Source organism: Hyaena hyaena, unplaced genomic scaffold, assembly GCF_003009895.1.
Source record: "Hyaena hyaena isolate Hyena2069 unplaced genomic scaffold, ASM300989v1 scaffold_588, whole genome shotgun sequence".
Lineage (NCBI taxonomy): Eukaryota > Metazoa > Chordata > Mammalia > Carnivora > Hyaenidae > Hyaena > Hyaena hyaena.
Genome location: NW_024081222.1, coordinates 378,789 through 396,315, shown reverse-complemented (window position 1 = coordinate 396,315; position 17,527 = coordinate 378,789). Strand labels below are relative to the sequence as shown.

Here is a 17,527-nt window from a genome sequence, read left to right as displayed (position 1 = left end):
ACCTGAGTCAAAATCAAGAGTCAGATACTTAACCGACTGAGTCACCCAGGCGCCTCCATAAACACAGTTTATTAAACATCGCCCAGCACACCAGTGATCTTGATGGCAAATTCATACACAGTGGAAAGAGACCACATGTGGAATGGACTGAAGGCAAGAGTATGAAGACTCTGAACAAGCACGCATGGTAGCTCAGGATGAGGAGTGTGGCAAGCACAAAGGAGGGAGTAGTGATGAATAGGAGAAAGGAAGTTCGGGGCCACATTCTGAGGAGCTAAGGATCCTGACTTTTATCCTACAGTAAAATTAGGCCAGTATAATTAGCGGAGTAATAGAAGGACACATGGATGTTATAAACATGACCCTGAACTCAGGGGGAAGTGGAGCTGAAAGGAGAAGGAACAGCAAAGACACGTCATCTTTAATGTCTAGAACCTACCTGTGAGCCACTGCCACAGGGAGGTAGGGTTAAAATAAGGGGAAACAAACAGCAGTCAAATCATAAAATACAGAGGTTTTAACACAAACCATACTGTCCAGAACATCCAAAATGGAAGCACCCTCAAACAATAACCAACCCTGAAGTAGCAAAGTGGCTGTTCTCTGGCAGAGAGAAACTGCCTTGACCCAGAGGTGAGTAGTTATCAGAAAGAAACAAACCAAAGACTATCCACAGAAACGAATGAATGAAAACAAAATTAAAAACATAAAGCAAAAAAGGAGAAAATGTTGACCAAAGAGAAATTACTCCGAGAAACAAAGAAAATGTTCAAATTGTTTTCTAAAATCAAAGGAACGAGAAATAAACCAAAAAAATAAAAAATAAAAAGATATAAAATGGTCTTGAGGAGGGTCAAAGAAATTATAAAAGAGATCAGAAAGATTACAAAACAACAGAAGACATAAATTAAGTTGGCACAGCTCCAGAAATAGGAGAGAAAAATGAAACTCACGTAAAATGTTTGTTATTAGAAAAAAACAAGATGTTAAATAAACACTAATAAAACTCTATCAGGGACAGGAAGGACTGATCTCAGAAACCTTACAAAGGGAAACATAAATTAATAAAACTACAAAAATGAGCAGAAATAAAATGCAAAATGCTAGACATTTAAGACAAAAGAGATCTATTTCATATTACTGTTGCTCCTGAAGAAAAAAAAAAAGACAGCCCAGAAAAAAAATTTCTCCTAGAATTAAGACATAATTGAATCTGCAAATCAAGAGCAGACAATGCTCCAGGAAAAACTGCAATATAATGATCAACACTAATAGCCTGGTGAAGTTACCAGCTCAGGGGAGCAGGGCTAAAGAATACCTACAGCAAGAGGAAAAAGGTATATACAAAAATGCTGATTTGAAGGCGCACATGCACCCAATGCTCACGGCAGCACTATTGGGGCACCTGGGTGGCTCAGTCCATTGAGCATCTGACTTTGGTTCAGGTCATGACCTTGCAGTTTGTGGGTTTAAGCCCCACATCAGACTCTCTGCTGTCAGTGCAGAGTCTGCTTCAGATCCTCTGTCCCCCTCTCTCTGCCCCTCCCCACCAGTTCTTTTTCTCTCTCCCTCTCTCTTTCAAAAACAAATAAACTTAAAAAATACATATATATAGCAGCACTATGAACAATAGTCAAATTATGGAAGGAGCCCAAATATCTATCGAATGATGAATGGATAAAGATGTGTATATATGTACACACACACGCAATGGAATATCACTCGGGGTGCTGGGTGGCTCAGTTGGTTAAGCAGCTGAGGTCAACTGCAGCTCAGGTCATGATCTCACCATGTATGAGTTCAAGCCCCACACCAGGCTCTGTGCTGACAGCTCAGAGCCTGGATCCTGCTTCAGATTCTGTCTCCCTCTCTCTCTCTGCCCAACCTCCCCTCAAACTCTGTGCCTCTCTCTGTCTCAAAAATAAACAAAAACATTAAACAAAAAAATCCTAAAAATAATGGAATATTACTTGAAGACAAAAACTAAAATCTTGCCATTTGCAACAACATGAACGGAGCTAGAGCATATTATGCTAGGCAAAGTAAGTCAGAGAAAGACAAATATCAGGTGATTTCACTCATATGTGAAATTTAAGAAACAAAGTAAATGAACATAAGGGAAGGGAAGGAGAAATAAGATTTAAAACGGAAGACAAACCATAAGAGACTCCTAAATATAGAGAACAAACAGGGTTGCGGGGATGGGCTAAAATGGGTGCTGGGCATTAAGGAGGGGGCTCATTTGGATAAGAACTGGATGTTTTATGTAAGTGAAGAATCACTGAGCTCTACCCCAGAGATGGATATTACACTGTAGGTTAACTAACTTGAATTTAAATAAAATTTTTAAAAATAAAAATAAAAAGCCTTATACACAGCACCGTCTTTTCCCATCACAGTGTCCTTTGCAGAAGGAGTGGGTAAGGGAAGAAGTAAGTTTTCATCTAGAGGCAGGGGAAGATTAGCCCACTGAGCACAATCTTAAAGAAGCATTAGTCGGAAAAAATGTGTTTGACCTACACCCCATAGGTCATGCTAGTATAACATATTGTTACATATGCAGTATCACTGAACCACAGGCAGGAATACACAGTGGGAAGCCAAGTGTACATATGCTCACCATGTTTCTTCCTTACACTGTAAGTCAATTCCACTAAAAAAGCACCAAAGCATAGTAGGGAAATTCTTAGGACTGAGAACCATACTAGTCTGAAGCAGACCCATTAGATAATATTGAAAAGCAGTGAACAAAAATCTAGACTGGGTAGGGAGAGAAAGAAGAGTATGAGATAGATCTGGCACAATAAAAAAGTCCAAAGCCCAGTAGACTGGAAGTCCTGTTGGGGAGAAAGAATTGTGCAGCTGTGGTAGCAAAGGGAAGAAGCCGAAAGGTATCAACATCAGAGTTAGAGAAACACCTAAAATGGAGAGTATGGAGGCAGTTAAGTCAATAAAATGTGTTTAACTACAAATCCCAGCCGGCCACTTACTATTTATGTTTCCTCATTCTATACGGTTGTGATGAGTATTAGATAAGGTAACCCATAAAACAGCCAGCCCAACAATAAGCACTCAAAGCATAATTAATTAGTCCCTTCTGTGCCCTTGGGAGCTGATGAGCTGTGAACCAGGAACTACCAGTGTGACGGAGGGAATTAGAGCTATCAGAATAGAGCTATCCACAGTTTAAAATTCATATTACTGGGGCGCCTGGGTGGCTTAGTCGGTTAAGCGTCCGACTTTCGCTTAGGTCATGATCTCGCGGTTCGTGGGTTCGAGCCCTGCGTCGGGCTCTGTGCTGACTGCCGGCTCGGAGCCTGGAGCCTATTTCAGAGTCTGTGACTCCCTCTCTCTCTGACCCTCCCCTGCTCACGCTGTCTTTCTCTCTCTCTCCTAGAAATAATTAAAAATATTTAAAAAAAATTTTTAAAAAAATAAATAAAATAAAATTCATATTACTTAGCTTCAAATACAAGAATCCTACAGTGGGCGAAAAAAAGCAACTTTGAGGGGAAAGAAGAAAACCAAGAATATTAATTAGTACATCATGAAACTACAGCACTAGTAGTAAACTCCAATGAATTACTGAACACTCAATTGGCAAATATTTATTGAGTCCTAAGCAAAGCACAATCTAGTAATTCATTTTAGCATCTATCTGCTAATAATATATTGCTCAGCACATAGACAAAATCAGAAGCCAATTAGAGGTAAAATAGCTGGAAATGACTGACTGCTTGTATTTACAAAGAGGAGTGGAAGCCAAGGATGACCTGAGTTAGGAAATGAGTCCACTGAGTGATAAGAGGACATGTTTCTGACAAGTGCAGGGCTCCAGAATGTGCTCTGCAGCCATGGAAGAGATGGAAACACACTGGTTAGCACAGCAGAAACATCCTGGCATTATCACGGCCTAACCAGGGGCTACTGGCCAATTTCAGCCTTAAAATAAATTTTAACTTCGAAAAATCATCCAATCTCCATGAGATCAAATATATATATATATATACACATATATATGTATTTAAGATTGATGTTTAATGAATAAATGGCTATCCACTGATAAAGGATGGTTACAGTTCCTGAGGAAATCTATACTTCAGAGTGCCTAATCAAGCCAGGCTCTCAACCCAACAATCAATAATAACAATAGTTAACCTTCTAAAAGTACTATAGTACTTTCTATAAATCCAGCACTATTTTAAATGCTTTGAATGTATTAATTTCTCTAATTAAAACAACAGCCTGGGACAGAAGTACTTTATTTTTTTATTGAGATACAAGTGACATATATCATTATATTAGTTTCAGGTATACAACATGATTCGATATTAAAAAACGATGACCACAATAAGTCTTAGTTAGTTAATATCCATCACCGTAGAGTCATAAAAATTGTTTTCTTGTGATGAGAACTTTCAAGATCTACTCTCTTAGCAACATATACTTTTAATGTCCATTGTATAATTCAAAATTATTTAGAAGCATTAATAAGTCACAGTAGTTTTTATTACTGTATTATTTTTCCAGTCACTATACTATGTGCCTGTGTTTGAAAAATGAGAGGACAAGCATGTTAGAAATAAAAGGGATTCATGGGGCACCTGGGTAGCTCAGTCAGTTGAGCATCTGACTCTTGATTTCAGCTCAGGTCACAATACCACAGTCGTAGAAATGCACTGAGCGTGGAATCTGCTAGGGATTCTCTCCCCCTATGCCCCTCTCCCGTACTTACATGCTCTCTCTCTCTCTCTCTAAAATAAATTTTTTTTTAAATTAAAAAATAGAAAGAAACATAGGAAGCCTTTTCTTTCTGTGGCTCCCACAGTTGACTAGCACATGGATTGGAAATCACTGTTCTCACTGATTTAACTTACAGGACCATGAATCTTTCAAAATTCATATCCCTAAACCTAAACTTGCAGGACCTGCAGAATAGCATTCCTAAGACAGAAATAAAAAACTGCAGTTGAAAAGAACAGGTTCAGAGAGAGTCTAGCAAAACACAAAACCAAAGATCAAGTAGCAAATATTCACTGAATACATACTGTATGCAAAGAAACGATCATTCACTCTAATCATATATAAGCATTTTATTAATCATCTAGTATATGCAAAGTGCTGAGGAAACAATTGTAATGAAAAATAGATATGGTCTCTGTCCTCATAGAATACACAGCCTGATAACAGAGAAAAAGATTAATCAAATAATCACACAAAGAGATGTAGAACTCAAGAAAGACTGCTGTAATCAATTTTGTTGCCTTTTACCAAAAAAATCAGTCCCTGTTCTCTTGGGAACTACTTCAATTTCATTGTATGTACCCAATAGGGCTACCTACCCATTCCCAGTTTTCAGAACCTATATATCTTGAGGGCAGCTGGCCCTTGCCTCTAGGATATAGGCAGGTGACTCAAACCTAACTAATAGTAATCCTATGCCCTAACCACAGTGTCTGACTGGCTCAAAGATAAATGAGCACACAACTCACAAAAAAAGGTGAACACACAGGATTATTGGGCACTTCTGGTCCAAAAACTCTCTCACTCTTCTAATGTTCTGGAAACGAGTACCCCAGAATTGCTGGCAGCATTCCAGAACTAAGAGAGGATGCCAGCCTGAGGATAATGCTGACACTGTACAAGACAGAGTGGAAAAAGAACAAACCCAGGTCTTTAACAACATCACTCAACTAAACCACTCCTAAAGCTCATCTGACCTCTGAACTTTCAAGATACACGAGACAAAAAAGCCATTATGTTGGTTCAAATTTATTTGACTTGGATTTTGTTACTTGCAACTGCAGTCACTATCAGCAAGAAAAATATACTCACATTAAGAGGGCTTAAAAGAGGAAGATCCAGTTAAACTTTGAGAAGGTGTCTTTCAGTAAACTAACATTGGACAAATTAAGAAAGGTGGAAAGACCATTCCAGGCAGTTGGATCAGCATTTGCAAAGGCCTTCAGGGTTGTACTGGCTGTGTTAGTGAGTTTATAGGCTTTTTTAGACTTTATTCTAAAAATGATGCAGGGAGTTTGGCGGGGGGTAGGGGGACAGAAGGAAGATCAGCATATATCACTGTCACATTAATCTATACTGAACATTTTTGTTTAAAATACCTTTCAAGACCACAGAAAAGGATTTTCAGAGAACAGTGTAACTTGGCACCCATAGAATCTCCTCTATGAAGTCTAACAGAACATTCCAACTCAGCTTGGAGACTGTGGTGAAACCGAGCTTACTGTTAGGAAATGTATTAATCCACACGGTTTGCCCAGAGGCTTTCTGTACAAGCGAAAGCAGCACTGTAACTATCATCACACCCAGGTCTCAGGAGGCTGGAGATGCTTTCACTGTACCTGGAAGCTAAGGCAGGAAGATTTGCAACAGAGCTTAACATAAATGCTCAGGCACATGCACTTACTTAAAAGTGCTCAAAGACTTGAAAGAGTTAACAATGTCCGTACCTTGAAATGTCAAGAAAGAGGGAAGAAAGTATGGCTGATAAGCTTTCCTGTATTTAATGACTTCTCCATTTTCACTTTCCCCTGAACTCTGGAACTCCAGGGATCATTATAAAGATAATTCTCCCAATAAATGAATCCTTATTAACTAATGCTAACTCTGTATCACTGCCTGCCAATATTACTGCAATCCATTTCACACAGCCAGGCTTTTCTTACTCTTAAATATTATTAGTTAACTCAAGCTCACAATTACACAGTATATAGGACACAGGTTTGTCAAGGTGAATTGCTTTAGTCATGCTCAGCAAATAAATTATTAAATTAAAAATCTATGAAATACTAAATCATATAAACGTATTCCCTATAATGGCAAAAAAAAAAAAATCATGAATTCTTTTGCTTCTACTGTTAATAACATTCTCCAGCACAGTATTGCAGTCAACTTATGTATACGCTCCCCTGCAAATTCATATTAAAATCCTAAGTTAAAAACCAAGGTGATGATACAAAAAGATAGGGCCTTTGAAGGTGATTAGGTCATGAAGATTCCTAAGGAATGGAATCAGTGCCCTTAAAATAGAGGCCCCGAGGGGCGCCTGGGTGGCTTAGTCGGTTAAGCGTCCGACTTTCGCTTGGGTCATGATCTCGCGGTTCGTGGGTTCGAGCCCCGCGTCAGGCGCTGTGCTGACTGCCAGCTCAGAGCCTGGAGCCTGTTACAGAGTCTGTGACTCCCTCTCTCTCTGACCCTCCCCCTACTCATGCTGTCTCTCTCTCTCTCCTAGAAATAAATAAAACATTAAAAAAAAAAAAAATAGAGGCCCCGAGAAATCCCTTGCCCCTTCAAAGCGAGAACACAGCAAAATGGAGGCCATCTATGTATGAACCAGGAAGCTCTCATCAGACATTTAATCTGCCAGCACCCTGGTCTTAACCTTCCCTGCCTCCAGACCGTAAAAAATAAATTTCTGTTGTTTATAAGCTACCTAGTTTATGGTATTTTGTTACTGCAGCCCAAACAGACTAAGACAAGTATCAAAGATTGTGAGATAATAGAAAATCAATATATTGGTCTCTGCCACCCAGTTCCTGGCTCCTAGAACCCTTGTAATTTCCTAAACAATAAGAATACTAGAAGCATCTCTTGTTCTAATATTTGGTCTTTAACCCCACCAACAGAGAGAGCATAAAACCTTTGAAAATTCCTAAGTGATAAGAGCACTAGGACATTGTTATTTCTAAAGGAGTGACTCTGGGTGGGCTCCTGTAAGGCTCCTGAAGGGGACATGGTCACCAGAAAGACCAAGCCAGGATTAGATGCTTGGGATTTTCAGCCCCACCCCACCCCCATCCCACTTCTCTAGAGAACAGAGGGGCTGAAAATGTTGCTAATTGATCATGCCCACATGAGGAAGCTTCCATAAAATCCCAATAGTACGGGGTTTGCAAAGCTTCCAGGTGGGTGAGCACATTCACACTAGGAGGGGCGCGTCATCCCAACTCCACGGGGACAGAAGCTCCTGCGATCAGGGCCCTCCCAGACCTCACCCATGTATCTCTTCATCTGGCTGTTCATCTGTATTCTTCATCACAGCCTTTAATGAATTGGTGAGTGTTAAGCGTTTCCTTGAGCTTTGTGAGCTTCTCTAGTAAATTACTCAAACCTGACGAAGGGGCCATGGAAACATCCAATTTGCAGCCAAATGGGACAGATGGCATGGGGAATCTGGGGACTCAGTACTTGAAACTGGCATCTGAAGTAGGAAGGTAGGGAGGGCAGTCTTACAGGAAGGAGCCTTTACCCTGTGGAATCTTCCGCTATCTTCAGGCAGTGTCAGGATTGAATTGACCTGTAGGATACCCAGATGGTGTGGCAGAGAACTGCTTTGGTGTCAGTAAAAAACCCCACACATCCAGTGACCCAAAATGAATTGTTCTGTTTGAAGAGCTACGGAGACACACAGTAAAGAAACACACAGTAGGGAAGAACAACAGGATTTTTCTTTACAAAGATATATCATCCTTCCAAGATGTCCATTAATATCCCAGAACTCCATTTCTGTACATCATGAGACACTGACCTAGTATTTTGTCAGTGATTAGCCAAACATAGGCTGCTGTGTTTTTGTTTTTTCCCTAAGCAGAGTCAACACTGCAAATCCTAAGTGTTTTCTATAAACAACCAACTGATCTGGACAAACAAGAGATAGCTGTTATTACTCCCCACTCAGAGAAGTCAATCATGGCTTCAAATTTGTCTTTCTAAGAATGTTTTTTAATTTTTTTAGTGGCTATTTTTTTGGGGTGGGGGAGACAGAGTACAAGTCGGGAAGGAACGGAGAGAGAGGAGACACAGAATCCGAAGTAGGTTCCAGGCTCCACACTGTCAACAGAGAGTCAGTCCAACACAGGACTCGAACCCACAGACCATCAGATCATGACCTGAGCAAAAGTCAAACGCTTAACTAAATGAGCAACCCAGGAGCCCCTGTCTTTATAAGAATTACTGAAATGAGATGTTTGCAAACTGCTTGGCAAAGCTTCTGGAAACGAATATAAATTTTAAATAAATAACAGCTATCATTATCATCACGTATAGCTAGTTCATGAACAAATCATTCTGAATCATACAAACAACAAGAAAACATCATTCCTCTAAGTTACCCCTCATAATTAGTATGAAATAGAATGCAGGTGATCTATAGCAGAATGTTACTATTAAAAAAAAAAAAAGGGAGGGGGTACCTGGGCGGCTCAGCTGACTGAGCGTCCAACTCTTGATTTTGGCTCAGGTCATGATCCCAGGGTCATGGGACTGGAACCCACATCGGGCTCCATGCTGAGAATATTACCACACTGTAAAAGAATTCCCATGTCGGTAAGAGTTTATAGTAGGAAAAGTAGGAAAAGATGGTTTCTTTCCCTCAGAAGGCAAAGAATTTGTTTAAAAAGAAAATCCTCTAGGGGCGCCTGGGTGGCTTAGTCGGTTAAGCGTCTGACTTTCGTTTAGGTCATGATCTCGCGGTTCGTGGGTTCGAGCCCTGCGTCGGGCTCTGTGCTGACTGCCAGCTCAGAGCCTGGAGCCTGTTTCAGAGTCTGTGACTCCCTCTCTCTCTGACCCTCCCCTGCTCACGCTGTCTCTCTCTCTCTCTCCTAGAAATAAATAAAAAAAAAATTTAAAAAAAAATTTTTAAAGAAAATCCTCTAGAAGTGACATTTGATATACTTTACACAAAATCAATTCTCAGTTTTATTGTTGCTGCCCATAAGTAAGGGAAGCCTTAGCCTCCAATCAATGAAGCTAGACTATCTAGCTGCTTTCTAACTTTCTCTGAGAACAGATTTTGTTAGGTGTGTTTGAAAAGAGCTTCTCCAAGAGGTGAGTTTCAGAAATCTCCCAAAAAGCAAGGTCTGTTGCACACATGAACAGACAACCTAAAAAAGACATTCACAATTTAGGTCTTTTCCAAGACATGTTAATAGAAAAAAAATTTTTTTTCTTCTCTTAAAAGACTAAATAAAAAGGTAATCTAAAAATCATTACTTGACATGTTCTGAATATTTGTTAGGAGCTAACCAGTTAGCTTTATAAATAAGTGGGAATCCTACTAAATTAAATTCAGATATGGCTAAAACTTACCCATGTTATCCAAGAAAAATTAATACACTTCAAACTCCTGAAGCTTCCACTGAAGACAGTCTGTGAAGCAGTGTAGCACAATGGCTAGACAGATCAGGCCCTACACCAATGCCTACCCTCACTGCTATCTAGCTGTGGAACATTCCAACTCAATAACCTAACCTCTCAGTTTCCCTGTCCTTACATGGAGTTAACAGCTTTTGTTCCCATCAGGTCTCCAAACAACTAACTGAGATCATACAAGGACGGAGTAGGTGTCCACCATCCAGGAGAGCTGCCATGCCAGCCTCTCCAGCTATATCTCCTGCACTTACCCTTAAGCGCCCTCCGACTCCCTCCCTCACAAGGCCCTCCAGTGTTCTGTAGGCCCTGACTATCTTTCCCCAGACCTCACTCACTCTCTCTTGTACCCTTTCCAAGAGTTAAGCTTCATCCTGCAGTAATCATCTCACTACCACAACCACACACCCAAATCCTGGAATTCCTTTCAAGGCCCAACTCCAACCTAAATTCTCTCAAGCCCAACATGAACACTACCTCCTCCAAAAAGCCCCCTAATTCCCACAGATCAATGCTTCTCTACTAGGCTGCATCCAGTCACCTGGGGAATAAAAAAATTAAAAAATAATTTTAAATTAATGAAATACGTTCCTGGAGCCTGGGCCTGGGTCATGCTGACTTTGTTGGTCTGAGGTGTGGCCCAGGCACTACCCATGGAAGTGACCTCTCATGCTGAGATTCCATTGTGCTTCCCCAGCACCTCTCCTGCAGCACTTTTTACTTCCTGTTTTAATCACATACAAACTATAAATTCTTGGAAACCTAGACAGTATTTGATTGATAGCCCTCAAATATCCAGAAGAACTATGGCTTGAACTAACAGGCTGGTCAACTATATGTTAAACGCAGAGGTAAACAGAATTTCAGCACACCTAAAAAATAGGACTCAAAAATATGGTTTAAAACAAAAACCTAATAACACCTAAAAAAATATCCTGTATTTCAACAGATATTAAAGTTTATTTATGTGAACTAGCCAACATATAAGAAATAACTTACCCCCAAAACAGAGGAAACATCATTAAAATAAAGCAGGTACAGGGCTAATCATTTCTGGTTTCACAAACGGTCCTTCCCATCCCTCTCCCAGAGTTCCCTTAATGGGTCATGTTCCCTCATGCCTCCATGCTTTGAATATACACTACAACCTCTTACCATATTCTTCATCTAGCTGTTACTAACTCATTATGGACACACCTTCTACAATGGAAAGCCTCTCCTTAGGTCAAAACTCTAGTTGAATGGCCCTCTTCTGTACTCTCCAGACAGTTGGTAACATAGCATCTGACAAAACAAATTAATACTTTGCTTCTCTAGTTCCCTGTCCAGTTCTGGGAGGACAAAAAGACTCTGTTCATGGTAGATCCATCTTAGATAATGTATGGCACTTAGGAAGCATTCAATCAGTGTTCAATAAATGAATGAGAAAAAGGCCTTCAGTTTGTTCATCTGTAAAAAAGAGTTGGTATCTAAGGTCTCTGTAATATTCTATTACAATGAAGAATCAATAAAAACAAGTGAGAATTATATATAATAAAAGACTTAGATCCATGTTTGGAGTGGAGTAATTTCTAAATCACAGTATCACAAGTCACTCATTTATATAAGATTTTCTTTACACATCATTTTACTATTTAAGCCTGGGGTGCCTGGGTGGCTCAGTTGAACCACTTGCCTTCAGCTCAGGTCATGATCTCATGGTTTGTGAGTTCAAGCCCTACATTGGGCTCTCTGTTGTCAGGGCACAGCCCACTTTAGATCCTCTGTCCCCCTTTCTCTCCCCCCTCCAGCCCCTCATAAATAAATAAATAATTTAGTATTTAAGCTTAAGACAATAAATTGCTGTTACATTACTTACTATGTTTAGAGAAATTTCTTTTCAAAAAGGATTACGTGCTCATTAGCAATCCAACAACTCTAATTTTAATATGAAGTAATACATCATTAAAAGTTTTTTTCATGTTTATTTTTGAGAGAGAAAGAGAGACAGATCACAAGCGGGGGAGGGCAGAGAGACACACAGAATCGGAAGTAGGGTCCAGGCTCTGAGCTGTCCGCACAGAGCCCAAAGCAGGGCTCAAACTCACAAACCATGAGATTGTGACCTGACCTGAGCAGAAGTCAGACACTTAACAGACTGAGCCACCCAGGCATCCCACACATCATTTTACATATGTAGTTAGTTAAAGAACTTTAAGTCTGGATCCATGGATAGGTAATACTAAGGAAATTTTTACATTTTGAGGCCTAGATGGTAGTAGGTGGGTACCACTAGCTAATATTCATTACCTAAGAGAATACTCAACCCAGCATCGAATGCGTATTAAAGGACATATGAGTAAGGAATCCTCAGGTACTGGCCCAATTCATTTCAACCTCAAACAGAGCTATTATTCAAAATATTCATCTCAGCAATAAAGATGTACAAAAACAGAGATATAGCTTTAGAATGCAATTTCTTTTATTAGTTGTTCAAGACTACAATATCCAAGATACTGGTACATTATCTGAAATACAATAAGAATATCTTTGTGAGGACTTAGCTTGGAATCTACTGGGAAGCTATCACTTTCCTAACCTCAGCTATTCTTTGTACTAACAGTAGACTAGGATCCCCAAACAAACTAAACTTTAAATATTTATTTGGAAATCTTTCTTTGACTATGACAAAGTTAAGGTCCTTTAGATATGTTAATTGTATAAATTAATGATTAAATCGCCTGATAATTAGACATAAACAATTGTATATAGTAATAATTACAACTTCATTTTCTAGATGAAAGCAAAATATAATGCAATCACCACTACTTTTTAAAGTTTTTTCATTTAAGTAATCTCTACGCCTAATATGGGGATCCCTCCAACTCACAACCCAGAGATCAAGAGCCACAAGTTCCACTGATTGAGCCAGGCAGGCAACACTACAATCCCTGCTTTTTTTTTTTTTTTTTTTTTTTTGGGGGGGGGGGGGGAATACCTTTAGTTTATTATAAAAGAGAGACATGAAAATTATTTACATGATGAAAGATTTCACAACTTCATTGGAATGGGCAGCTTCCCTTCATGCCATTTCAATAATGATTTATTTCAGTCTACATACTTTCCGAGAATGTCCCCATCTCTTGTCATCTAGAACTACTTTGGTGCCTCCATATTCTGGGAGAAGAACTTTATCTCCAACTTTTCACACTGACTGGTTGAATGACTCCAACCTTTCCTTTATAAAGAGCCTGATCCAACAGCTACTACTGTCGCTTGCAAAACTTTTCCTTGAGATTTTTCTGGAAGCATAATGCCTCCTTTGGTTACAGTTTCGGCTGCACTCCTTTCAACTAAAACTCGGTCAAAAGGGGGAAGAAACTTTCTAAACGCTTGTCCTGCCGTGACTCTGGCCACCGCAGTTCCTACTCGGCTGGCTCTGGAGCTGCCGCCGCTGCAGAGACCCGCAGTCCGACCCCCGGGACACGTGAACGTGGGAAAAGCAATCCCCACTATTTTTAAACAAGCCAAAAATAACTTTCCTGTTTTTTTTCTTTTACCTTGAAAGCTTTCTCTATTTTTAACTTGCAAGAATGTTGTAGTTTTCCCCGGATTATTTAAATTAAATATTTAAATCCCTTTCAATAATCCTGAGGCAAGACTTGCCCAATGACCTGATCAACATGCAAGAGTGACAGAAGCTTGGCTACCCTGTAAAAAAAAAAAAACAACAACCTTATTTTTATACTCATAGATGTGGGACACCATGAAAAACAAATTAAACAGGAAACTTAAAAAGATTTTAAGAAAAGTATGTTCTCTCCCATGCCTTTTTTTAGAAATATCACTGCATTATAACGAGTAATATTAACAAGTATATCTAGGTGCAAGGACACCAGGCTGCAATGCAAGTACATTAATTAAAGCGTATCGAGATCAGAAAAGTGTTTCCATCCCTTACCGTTCCTGAATATACTAGGTTTTGATATAAAACAAGTGTCATTTTAAAACCAGATAAACTTAAAAGAGATGAAACACAACCAAACTCAGTGGTTGAATTAAGATGGATGTTGAGGCAAACTCGTTTTTTTTTTTTTCACGTCTAAAATTACTCCTACCTGTGATGTGAACAAGAAACCTGTGGCTCTTGTAACGTTGGCTTTGGACAGAAAGATTCCCAAAATGAGACAGGTGCTTTAAAAACACACTTAGTTTTACCTAGAACTAGTTCAGGCTTCTATATGCCCAGTCCTACGTTCAAGGACCAATTAATCCAACACGATAACAATGTAATTCTGAAATGCTGACGTCTCCAGAGAAAGACCAAAAGACAACACTTAGCCATGAAGAACTTCAAGAGAAAACTTGTTCAGCTTCTAGTTTGGGGTCCGAAATTATCCCAAGAGAGTCCTGAAATCCCTTAAGTTTTCCCAATTAATCACCCACGCCACTCCACCTTTTGTACGCATTAGATAACAAAAGTCCGCGGGACTCTAAAAACCAAAACCTCGAAAGCTCAAAGAACACCCGAAAAGGGGGGAAATTTCATGGCCAATAACTCTCTCCTACCACCACCGACCGCCCATGTCGCACACCACGCTGCAGCCAAGCCAACACTCACCCACCGCTCGCCCAGGAGACCCAAACCTGGGTGTTTCAAAATCTGAAGTGAGGTAACGCTGCTTATTCTCCTGGGAGGGCCTTTACCCGCCGGATCCCCTCCCCGCCTTAAAGATACCCCACAGCATGCTGGGCGCTGCCATTTTGACTAGAAAAGGGGGCCTCGCTTCCGAGGCCCTCAGCCGGTCGTCCTGAGCAGAGCCTGAGGCCCAGGGAGTCGCTCACCCGTTGCCTCCGCGCTCCCCACATCCCATCCCCACGCTCAGAAAGTTCCTGTCCTGGGGGCCCACGGACAGAGCGCCGCAAAGCTAAAACACCCTGCAAAGCCGCCGGTTCAGCCTCTCAGGCAGCGCGGAGAGCGCCCCCAGCTCAAGGGGCGGGTCATCTGCGGCCGGGGGCGGGGCGTCGACCCACGGCGCGCACGGTAACCGTGGCAACGCGGCCTCCGGCTTTGCGGAGATGCTACTGGGCGACGCGGTCTGAGACTAAATGTCCCCGCCACGACCTAGGCAGCTCTGGAAGGCGCTCCGTGACGGGCAGCACGCACTCAGTCCTAGAGCCTCCGACCTGCGTCGCTCCTCAGGCTCAGCCCTTCCCCTGCGGCCGTCCCTCAGCTTCCCCCGCAGCTGCTGCACGCCGGAGGCTCCCGGGCGCGGGCAGCAACGGCACCGCCTCCCTGTCGGCACCTCCCACTTGAGCTGCCCGAAGCCCGCCTGCGCCCGCCTCGGAAGCGGCGCGCGACTCGCAGCGCCTTGAGGTGCGTGCCCGGGTTCTCCTAGGTTGAGGCGCGGCCCGCTAGCGAGCCCGAGCCCCGCTGCATTTTATTTTATTTCATCTCACTCGAGGTTTTGCATAGACTGAAGTTTTGTGGGTTAGATTCAACTCGGGACCTCCTCAAAGAGGACCCGTGTTTTTTTTTTTCCCCCCCCCAAAATGGCAGCCTCCAGCCGCGCACAAGTGTTAGATCTGTACCGGGCGATGCTGAGAGAAAGCAAGCATTTCAGCGCCTACAATTACAGGTGACCCGGTGGGCGGCGGGGTCCGGGAGGTCCGGGGTGAGGGGAGCTCGTGTCACGTGCCGGAGGCTTTGGGACGGGGATGCGGAGGCTCTGCAGCCGAAAATCGTGCCCCTGTCTACCAGTGGCCCTCTGAAACCTTCGGGGAAGAGCAGGGGACTTGGCTTGCCTTTTATTGTATTAAAGAAGAGGTTCAAATCTTGTGGGGTTTTCCCCCGAGTCGAATACGGCGGTTCTCTGGAAATGTGGTTACTGGTGTGTTTCTGTGGACGTGGAAGCTGCCGAGGCTCAAGCTAGGACCCGTTCGTCGCATGTATGGAACTTCCCATAGGACTGGGAAAGTTGATAGTGAAGTAAGCAATCAGTAGCACATGTCCGCAAGCTGAAAGCTCGCTCTAGCCACTTTTTTAATAGCCTAGTAGGTGTCTTAACTAGTTTTTTTGGTTGCAAGAATCAGAAGTAAATCCTTTCTGCTTAGGGCACTGGCTTTGCGGAGGGGTGGGGTGAAGGCACGGTTTGTAAGGAGGTTCAGGTAGCGGTAAAGGAAAGAAAGTCTCACAAACTTCCAGGAGCTAAAAACATTTCCCTTGTCTTCACCAGATGGGTATACAGTTTTAAAAATCTTTGCAACAGGAGAATGAGAGTCTAAACTTACGTCCCTCAATGTGGCACACAACTTTATCCATGCCTGGTCCCTCTTCATATATATTCTTGAATTCCTTATACTCTTCATATATCTTTTGTCTATCTCCCAGCCTCTGCTTTCTTTTTTGCTTCCTTATAACTTCTAACCCATCACTACTGTATGAATTCTCTCTCTGGATCCTTTCAGATTTGGTGTTTCCTATTAACTACCTGATCCTGTCCGTTGGAGTATGAGCCATATTTAGGCCAGGTCTCACTTTGGGTGATTGGCCAAGCCAAGTGTCCTAGGAGAGAGCCTACCCTTGGAAAGATCTGATGAGATAGGCGTCAACTTCCCAGTGAGTATATGAGCTATGAGGCCCTATGATAAGTAGAGCCAGTACAGTTCTACTGGTTCTGGGAACACTAAACCTCTCTAGCAATGACTGTCTAATTTTTAAATACCTGCATAGAAAAGGTATTCTTCCAATAAATTTAAGAACAACGTCTGGGCCATACCAGTGAGACCATATTCACTCAGATGGCTAAAAGAAACCTTGCGTGAGAGAGTATGGCTTTACTTAATGACATTGCCTTTGGAAGGCAAAGTTTGTAAACGTCACAAATACTTGTGGAATTTTTAGCAAAAAATTAACGTAGTGCTTAGCACCAAGAACTTCACCAAGTCTCTTGAAGAAACCTACAAAATATGCAGGTGAATAAACGGTAACCAGGTATTTACACTACCATCTGGCAGAAGATATTTTTGTCATTTAGATTTTCTGAGCATAAGCAAGAACTGGGAATCAGCACACAGATCACACACTGAAGAGATAGCTGCAGGGATAGGGTAGATGAAAAAGAAACGCTGTGAAAAAGTCAAGTAGGAGCCCGCAGACAATATATTACCTTCAACAAGTCACTCAACCTTAGTATTTCAATTTTCTTGTTTGTAAAATTAACCTGTTGGACTGGGTAATCTCTAAGGATTCTTACATTTCTAAAAATCCATTTGGAAATGATTTATGAGCCAGGTGGCGAAATCTACATTTGAGGCAAAGTTTTATCCAGTGAATAAATGCCAAGTCAACAGGAGTAAACTGCAGGAAAATCATTCAGCG

General features: G+C 41.5%; 2 protein-coding genes and 1 pseudogene across 8 annotated transcripts in view; 1 reads left to right on the top strand and 2 right to left on the bottom strand.

Moving 5' to 3' along the window:
* The window catches only part of FARS2 (phenylalanyl-tRNA synthetase 2, mitochondrial), a 609,022-nt gene that overhangs the window by 507,874 nt on the left and 83,621 nt on the right, over positions 1-17,527 (bottom strand). For 2 of the 6 annotated variants that reach the window (XM_039256851.1, XM_039256854.1), the window contains exon 1: positions 14,768-14,918. The exons of the other annotated variants lie outside the window; for them this stretch is intronic. The gene's annotated coding sequence lies outside the window, so the exon portion shown is untranslated. Of the gene's footprint in view, positions 1-14,767; positions 14,919-17,527 lie in introns of those variants that run through there. 6 annotated transcript variants of the gene reach the window in all.
* On the bottom strand, positions 13,255-14,732 carry LOC120248485 (annotated as a pseudogene).
* LYRM4 (LYR motif containing 4) overlaps positions 15,204-17,527 on the top strand; it is a 168,744-nt gene continuing 166,420 nt past the window's right edge. Inside the window, exon 1 of one of the 2 annotated variants that reach the window (XM_039256856.1) lies at positions 15,204-15,785. In XM_039256856.1, coding sequence (XP_039112787.1) covers positions 15,700-15,785 — 86 coding nt within the window. In that variant the 5' untranslated portion in view covers positions 15,204-15,699. The remainder of the gene's footprint in view (positions 15,786-17,527) is intronic. The other variant, XM_039256858.1, reaches the window with a different exon arrangement.